This window comes from Limulus polyphemus, unplaced genomic scaffold, assembly GCF_000517525.1.
Source record: "Limulus polyphemus unplaced genomic scaffold, Limulus_polyphemus-2.1.2 Scaffold1029, whole genome shotgun sequence".
NCBI lineage: Eukaryota > Metazoa > Arthropoda > Merostomata > Xiphosura > Limulidae > Limulus > Limulus polyphemus.
The window spans coordinates 305,837-314,901 of NW_013666639.1; the positions used below are offsets into that span (position 1 = coordinate 305,837).

General features: G+C 32.8%; 1 protein-coding gene across 1 annotated transcript in view; it reads left to right on the plus strand.

Annotated features, from left to right (window-relative positions):
* The first annotated feature begins 2,358 nt into the window (after positions 1–2,358).
* Positions 2,359–9,065, plus strand: part of LOC106461777 (phosphatidylserine synthase 2-like) — a 43,195-nt gene continuing 36,488 nt past the window's right edge. The window contains exons 1-2 of the mRNA XM_013921631.2: positions 2,359–2,408; positions 6,251–6,451. Of these exons, the coding sequence (XP_013777085.1) occupies positions 6,276–6,451 (176 nt within the window). The 5' untranslated portion in view covers positions 2,359–2,408; positions 6,251–6,275. The remainder of the gene's footprint in view (positions 2,409–6,250; positions 6,452–9,065) is intronic.

The window sequence follows — 9,065 nt, forward strand, 5'->3', positions numbered from 1 at the left end:
GCCTGCAAGAGCTGGCACATGATTTGGAAAGTATGGCACACAAGGCCTACCCAACTGTGACTTCTAACAGGACTGAAGATGTCTGCATTAGGGTTTAGCTGTGGGGTCTGGAAGGGTCTTGCCATTGTCAGGGGTTGATTAAGTCGATGGTTAATGTATCCTCCTTGTGTAAAAGACAATAAATCACCCTTTAATGTATTTAATTCACTTTTAAATTTACTAATGTTTTCCATTTGTACTTCTTGCTACTGTTGTTGACTTTCCTGTAGTTGCTGCTGACTTTCTTCCTGTTTCCTTTCTTGTTCCAGTTGCCACTGTTGTAATCTCTCTTGTTTATTTTGCTGTTCCAGCTGCCACTGTTGCAGGTTTTCTTGCAATTGTTGTTGTCTCTCTTCTTGTTTCTTTTCTTTTTCCTCCAACAACTGTTATAATCTCTTTTCTTGTTTCTTTTCTTTTCCTCCAACAACTGTTATAATCTCTCTTCTTGTTTCTTTTCTCGTTCTTATTGTTTCTTTTGCTGTTCTTGTATTGCTGCCATCAAATCTGCTAAGCTGTGATTTGATTTGCCGCTTCTCGTTTCCATTTTTTTTATTTTCCGTCCCACTCTCTGACACCAGTTTGTTAAGTCTCTGGTCGTTAGTTAATTTTCCTTATAATTTCTTTCGGAAGAAACTTTAGCGATACAACTCCTTTCTTAAATAAAACTGGTTTATTATTTCTGAATACAACTTTGCAATACACTTAATTTCCACAGTCGCGCTATAACAAACGCTATAATTCAAAACGAACGTCTCACGTGGTCGACTCAACAATACGTCTCTCTCTCCTCAGTTCAATTACACATTACCTTGTTGCCGTCAGTTCTTACCGGTTTATATATTGTTTCGTCATCGAGATCACGTGATTCTCACGCCCTCTACTTTCTAGAACTATCCTGTACTTTGGCGAATGCTCTAGTATTTACTAGATATAGGGTAGTCTGGTATATAAAAGAGGGTGACAACGTGACGGGAGAATAATGTGTGTGTAGACAGTGAGTGATTGAACAGCAGTCAGATAGAGACGTATTGTTGAAGTTAACGTTCGTTGATATAGCGTTTGTTTTAGCGCGATTGTTGAAAACAAGTGTATCGTAAAGTTGTATTCGGAAATAATAAACCAGTTTTATTAAGTAAGGACTTGTGTCGCTAAAGTTTCGTCGGAACGAAGTTACGGGAAGTTAATTAACAAACGGAGACGTAACAATATACAAGACTACTGCATATCTAGTAGGCTCTCGAAATTTCAGGAAAGGACGTGAACTATCGAGAAGTGCATGACGTGTTACTAGCGTCACGTGATCTCCGCTGTCGTAACAGCTAGTTTCGGACATTCGTGCAAAACTACAAAAATATATCTGCGCTAACTGTCTCTACGTTTGAATAAATAGACGGCAGCTATTAAACAGCAAAGACTAGCAACTCTTGGACTGCTTTAATTAAATAGCGATATTTGTTCATCACTCTTACAACGTACCCACAGCACCAAAGTGCAAAGCGTGATCTTGCAGCAAAGAGACGCGAATATTGAACCTTATGTATATGGTCGTAGTCCATCATGGCAAACTCCAGAATACACCCGGCCTATCTCTGTCCTTAAATTTTTGCAAATTTAATTGCACATGTTAAACAAAGCGTGACTGCAGTTTCTGAAGAAGTGAAGGCACATTTATACATGTATACTTGTGTTACTTGTGGATATCTTCTTTGTTTATTGTTGATTTTTTTGCGCAATGTTACTCGAGAGCTATATACACTAGTTGTCCCTAATTTTAAAGTGATAAATTATAGGAATGGTAGCTAATCAACATCAATCACCGACAACTCGAGGACTACTCTGATCGCAAATAATGTGATTTAATCATCACTGTTATAACGCACTCACAGTCCCAAAGTGCGGGGGTCGATTTTTTTTCTCAGTGGTAACATGGCACGAACCACAGGATCTATAATTCACAGTTCGGCACGCTAACCACTGGATTCCATACTGGAGTTGATTTTGAGGATACTGTCGTAGTTCTACACACCCAAGGAGCATGAAACTCCCGCATCTGGGCTTTTTCTCACGGTTCACAAGCAGATCAAGACCCCAAACACCCCTAGGAGGCAACAGCTTTTGTCATTCGTAACACTTTGCCTAAAATTTTTACTTTTTTAAAAAGTTTCAGTCGAACAGATTCTTAAAAGTTGTCAGCCTTGCTGTTACTTTTGAATTTTTTATCTCAGTCAGTTTATTGATTTGTTTTTCTCCTAATAACTTAATATTCAGGTTATGTCCCTCTAGCTTGTAAATTGCTCTTAGATATTCGCAGTTGTGTACTGTTCGAAATGTTGTAGTTTAAATTTAGCGTGCATCGATGATGAGTAGTGGTAAATTTTGCCTGTCTCTTACTAATTAATAGGCTTAAATAAAAATAATGAATTTTGTGCAGAACCAATACTGAGTGGTGGTTATTTATATTCTTTTGTTGGTTTTATAAATTATAGGCGTTCAATGTTTAATGAAGTTTTAACTTTTAATTTAGAAGTAGAAACCAGTTACTATACAAACTTATTTAATTTTAAAGATTTAATCATTAATCCTTATTTGAGATTTTCAATTCATGAAACACGACAATGATTAATTAGGTTAAAGAATAATAATTTGTATATCTAATAGCTGTTTAAAAAAATTGAAACACTTTTCTCGTATATAAGAACCTAAGTAAAACACTGTTCTGTGAACTAACTAGTAAATTACAATTTAAACACCGAAAGACGTCGAAGCATCAGAAACCAAAAATAACCAAAATTTGTGCTAAAAATCACGTAAAGCACATTTGTTTTTCCTTCAACGTTTCTCGCAACTTTTTACCCTCGGATTCAGAATCAAAGAATCTCTTTGTCTCCAGCCCAACTGACGAGACATGGGATTATTTACACGAATGGGATCTTAGGCAATGACATATGGGAAACGGGAGGTAGATCTTAATTAAGTGCTGTTTCTTCCTCCCTCTCTTTGTGAATCTGAGGTGGACAGGTTGGGTAAAATGTGAAGGAAAAACTTCTGCACATTATAGGATTTTTACCGTAAAGTTTGAGCCTGTTGGTAGATAAATTCTTGAAGAAAGATGCAAATATCCATATTAATTGATACATTACACAAGAAAGAACAATGTATCGTTTACATATAAGAAAAACTGAAAAGCACAATTTCCTACTTCAAATGCCACCTTGTTCTGATGTTACAAAGGTAAACAATATCATATAAAAATAGTAGTGTCTACAGTCATTAATGCTCGAAAAGAAGTTATTATACCTGATATTCACATAAACTTATGAAAAATAAATTTTCCACTTATGATACCACCTTATTTTATTGTTTAATAAAATTCAAAGAGTTCAAATATCACAAATTAGATAGGACATCTGTGTGTTTTTTTACTTGTTTGAAGGAGCTTGGAGAAGAATTGTCAAGACGATTCCAGGTTTGTAGAAGTTGTTGTATGAGGATAGATTGAACTTTCTTTGCATGTTTTTGCTGAAGAGGCAAATTTTGATTTGAGGGATATGCCCATGGTTTTTAAGAGTAACAGACTTGAAATCCATAAAACCAGATGACATTTTCAAAAGATTAGAATACAGAAAAAAAAAAGAGACAAAACTTCAGTTAACTTGTTAAGACAACATTACTTTTTATAATATGGTAGCCTATATTACTTTTTATAATAGATTAATTGGCTTACAACATAACACTACACACAACAAGGAAACATTTTGCACTTCAAGGTAAAAATTTCAATCCATCTTTTATTTCAAGGAAGTCATATATTCCCCCTCTTAAACTTTCTTAATGTGCTGCCTTTAGTACTGTTAATGACAGTTTATTCCACAAGCTAATCATCCTGTTAGGAAAATAAAATTGCCTTAACTGGAGCCTAGCCTATCATATTCAAATCTGTTACTTGTGATATTTCATTCTGTTGTCTTGAGAACACAGCAGAAATATATCAGAGGCCTTTGTTCTCTTGATGTGGACACCCAAAATAATCTTGTAAATCTCAATAAGATCACCTCTGATCCTTTATTTCTTAAGAGAAGATAAATTATATCTTAACTTATCCACATAAGATAATCCTTCCAGAATTGTTTGGCAATCCTCTTCTGAACCTACCCCAAAAAAGTCAATAACTTTTCTTAAATAAGAAGAACAAAGCTCCACAGCATATTCCAAATGAGTCTTAATTAGTGATTTGTATAGGGAATAATTACCTATTTTGACTTTAAATTAGTGTTTGTAAATAATTCTTGATATTCTATTGCAGCAGTACTAATAACAACAGAGCACTGTTTGATCATATTTTGAGTGGTTTATCTACTTGAATGCTAGTCATGTGATAAACATGTGTGATTACATGTTTTGTTCACAATATATATCTCCTCACCTCAGATTTGAACCTGAAACTTCTCACACACCAAGTGGATGCTCTACCAACTGAGCTAAAAGAGCTAACCACCTAGTATTTGCTACAAGGCACTTTTTAACAACTCAAACTACCATATAGGTATCTGACCCATAGATAAAAGTGAACTGCACTGGCTGGGCTTGAAAAATATCTCTAAAACTTGATTGGTAGCCACTGAATTAAGTGACTGGCACTGACTGCTCTCTCCAAAGTAAAATATTTGTATAGTAAGATTGTTAAATGTAAGACATTTGCAAAAAAGGGGGAGTCTTCAATATTCTCCAGGGAAGCTGACAAACTCGCACAGCAGGGCTTTTATGGCAACTATAGATTCCAAAACCATGATCTAAGCCAATCAATTCCAAAGTTACAAAATAAAATTCTTTAGTGGAGAAAGCAATTGATTTGAAGTTGATGATTGTGTTCATAGCTTTTCAGCCACACTTTCAAATCAACAGCATTTTTCATGAGAAAGATGGACAAATAAACTAGAATTGCAATAATCTCATTCTTCCACATCCCTATCATGTTCTGTAATGCTATTCAAATGGGCTTTACTACCTTTGGTTTGTATTTACGCATTCACTTGGAAGTCTTAGATCTAAGACATTAGCTGGTTTATGGAATGCTGCACAAAAGAGAGAATAAAACATTTTCTGTAAAGGTATAATCTCATGAAAACATTATTAAGAAGCAGACAGAGCAGTTTTAGGCATACTAGTATGTCAAACTTAACATTACCAGTGTGAAAATGACCTATAATATATTGATCAGAGCATGTTTATTTGAATGCAAATACCTTAGGAGTGTTCTGGATTTTAGTTTTATGTTTAAACATATTGATCATCAGTTAAAGTTTATCACTATTGTTTTTGTCATGAATGCATATTAAAAATAAATGATCATATTTGATTAAGAATTTTGGCAAATTTCCTTAGGAATGAACAAGTAATGATTATTTATGTTTTTAAAAAAATATTGTTAAGAATAATTAGTTTATTTCTCATATTCAAGACAATAGTATTTTACTTAGTTTTTTGGAATAACTATATTCTTTCTTCAGACATAGTGCAGTTTGTTTGAGTTAAGCACATAGCTACATTATGGGCTATCTGTGGTCTGTCCACTGTAGTAATTGAAACCCTAATCTTAATGTTATTAGCCCACTAAACCACCAGGGGACTCACAGTGTAGTGCAAATACTATTATACACTCTTATTTTTGGAAAACCCCTAATTATATTTATCACAAGACAGTAGTATTATAATTATTTATTTTTAAACACTACATTATTTATTCAGACATAGTGTGGTTGAAATATTATACACTCTTCTTGGTAAAACACTAAGGACCATAATTATAAACAATTACATTTGTTGTATGACAATAGTATAAGTTTTATTGTATTTTTAAAAAACAACAAGCCTACTACTGTTATAAAAGACAAACAAATGCTAGAATAATTGTTATTCCAACAAATAGCTTGTATAGAAACATTCTGACCATTATGTTCATTGTATCCTAGTTAATCTGATGAGGTCTGGTACTGAGTGAAACATATTATTGGCAATTGATATCATGCAAGTAGTGTGGTTGAGATGCTATCATAAATTCTTCTTGGAAACATCCAAAGGGACTGAATAAAGAATGTAATGTTTAAAAATACAATAAGACTATTGATATTACTCACAACATAATAACTGAAAGAATTTCTTAACTTTATCTGTTGCTCACATGTTTCTGAGATATCCTGTTGCTATTTGACAGAATGAGCCATTGTTCAGAGAAATAGATGAATTTTGAAGAATACTTTGAGCAAGACGTTCACCTTTCAAATAGTGAGAAACTGAGAAGAAAGTTTGGTGGGAATTCTCTTCCTGCAGCTGTGAGATACATTCCAACTACCCATAATTGGGAGAGTTTTAAAGAGAAAGATGTTTTTGATGATGGAACTCTTTCATTCTTTTGGTATGTTTCTACTAAATATAAATTCAAAATTGTTTATTGAAAATGCAGTTTTAAAACCTTTCAATCTTATTTGATAATAGTGTTAATAATATTTAAGTTCTATTCAGAAGAATTATTAAGAAACAGCTGGTAGATTAGGTTGTTTATGTTGATTATTTAGTAGAACAGTATGTTGTGGACATGAATGTATGGCATATGTAAAAATAAAGTTAAGAGTAATTAAATTATGCTTTAAATAATGTTTGTTCATAGAAAGAATGATAATTCTCTTGTTTAGTTAATATGAAACATTTAGACGTTCAATTGACTACAGTGGGCTTATTGTTCAATAATATAAGTTTCAAATAATTTATGCAAGTTTAAAAAGCATAAAGTTTTCAACTGTTGGAAAATAAAAATTGAAAAGTGATAAAACTTTTATAAAATTTAATTGAATTTTGAATTCAGATGAAAATTCCTGCAATAAATATATGAAAGTACACTGTAAGTAAAGTTAGTTAAAACCATTTTGTGTAAAGATATAAGAGCCATTTAGGAGAACTTTTTATTGTAACTATGCAAGTTTTCTACTGTAGACAACTTTAGGCACAAAATATGTATCTTCAGGGATTAGCAAACAGTATCTCAGATCTAGCAGAGCTAACAAAAGTGTAACATTTTATTGTCTTTAAATAAATGTACAACTTCAGAAATCAATTGAAACAAGATTTGGTTCCACAACATTTTGTGCCATTAATGAAAGGTATGATTCAAATTATCAGTGATATTGTGATATAATATCAGGCCAACTACTGATAAACATGTGCTCTTGCTGACTTCTCTCTCTCTCCAAACAAACATACAAATCCCTTTGATATTAATATTTTGTCAAAGACAGATAAGTATAAAAAAATGAAATATATCAAAACTGTTAAATTCTCATTAAAGGAAAACATTCTCTTATTAACAAACTGAAGTTGGTTTATGTAACATTCCTTTTTTTAACAGATTTCTTTTCTTTAAAATAAACATATAATATCAAAACAGATTTAAAAAGACATTTTACCTTTGATATTCTTAACCTATTTTCCTAACTTAAACGTTTTTCTACTGATTTTTAGTGTGTTTCTCGAAATTGCTTGTTATAATATTTTCTACAAAACTCGTTGTATTTATAGAAATGGTTTTTCAACATTTAAGCCAAGACTGCACTCCAAACAATACTTATTTATTTTCTGACAAGACAGAGTAGGCTGTATACATGTATGTTAATTTTCAAAGAACTTTTTAAAAAATTATGAACTGTATTACCTTAAACAGCCCTAACAAATAAATATTTTTATTCACAACTAGTTTAAGCCATACTTGTGAGGGTTTTTCTATGATAATAAAGTTTATTGTCTTTTAAAAAAGTTATTTGAAAATGTCTTTCAATACTCATAGAAAAGTAGTATATTCATCACTGTTTAAATGAGGTAAATGTATATTGGCTTATTGTTGCATTCATGTGTAAAATTATCAGTTTGGAGTTTTCGAATCTCTCTGTGAGAGTTTCTTTGATAAAATATTTGGTAATAATATCTTGTTTTATCTGAAGTCTGATGTCATAAACTTGTTTGAACATATTAAAACTACTTCATCATTTACAATGACAGTTAGAAAATTAAAAAATGTATTATGTCATGTTGTACATTTTATCACTTGTAAAATAACATACTGTTACAACAACAGAAGTCACATGACGCTGATAACATGCCATGAGTTTCTAGAAGGATCATGACTGTTCATGGCAACTCTAGTGTTTGCCAGACGCCCTCTATTTTTGTATAAAAGCCCAGCAAATAAAGAGGAGATATAATTGCAGATAGCAGATTGAAGAGAGATATAGAAACAGATAATTGAGTCAAGTTAGCAGTAGTGACCTTAAGTAAAGTGCGTGAATCATTCTGAATTGTAGCGTGTGTTTAAGTTAACGTGACTGTGGAACGTGAAAGTTTTATTTAAGAAAAGACTTGTATCGCTGAAGTTCCTCGAGAAGAATTTATACCAGAAATTAATAAACGACCAGATACGTAAGAAATTGGTGTCAGAAGTGAGATGGAAAAAAAAAAAATGGAAACGAGCAGTGGCAAGAAAACCTGCAACAATGGCAGCTCAAACAGCAAAATAAACAAGAGAGATTACAGCAGTCGTTGGAGGAAAAAGAAAAGAAACAAGAAGAACGAGAAAAGAAACAAGAAGAGAGACAACAGCAGTTGCAAGAAAACCTGCAACAGTGGCAGCTCGAACAACAAAATAAACAAGAAGAGAGATTACAGCAACTGTTGGAGGAAAAAGAAAAGAAACAAGAAGAGAGACTACAGCAATGGCAACTGGAACAAGAAAATAAACAAGAAGAGAGACTACAGCAGTGGCAACTGGAACAAGAAAGGAAAGAAGAAGTACAAATGGAAAACTTTAGTAAATTTCAAATTGAATTAAATACATTAAAGGATGATTTAATATCTTTTACACAAGGAGGATATATTAGCGATTGACCTAACCAGCCTCAGACAACATGAAGCCCCTTCCAGACCCCACAGCTAAACCCTAATGCAGACATCTTCAGTCCTGTCAGAAGTAACATTCCAGACAT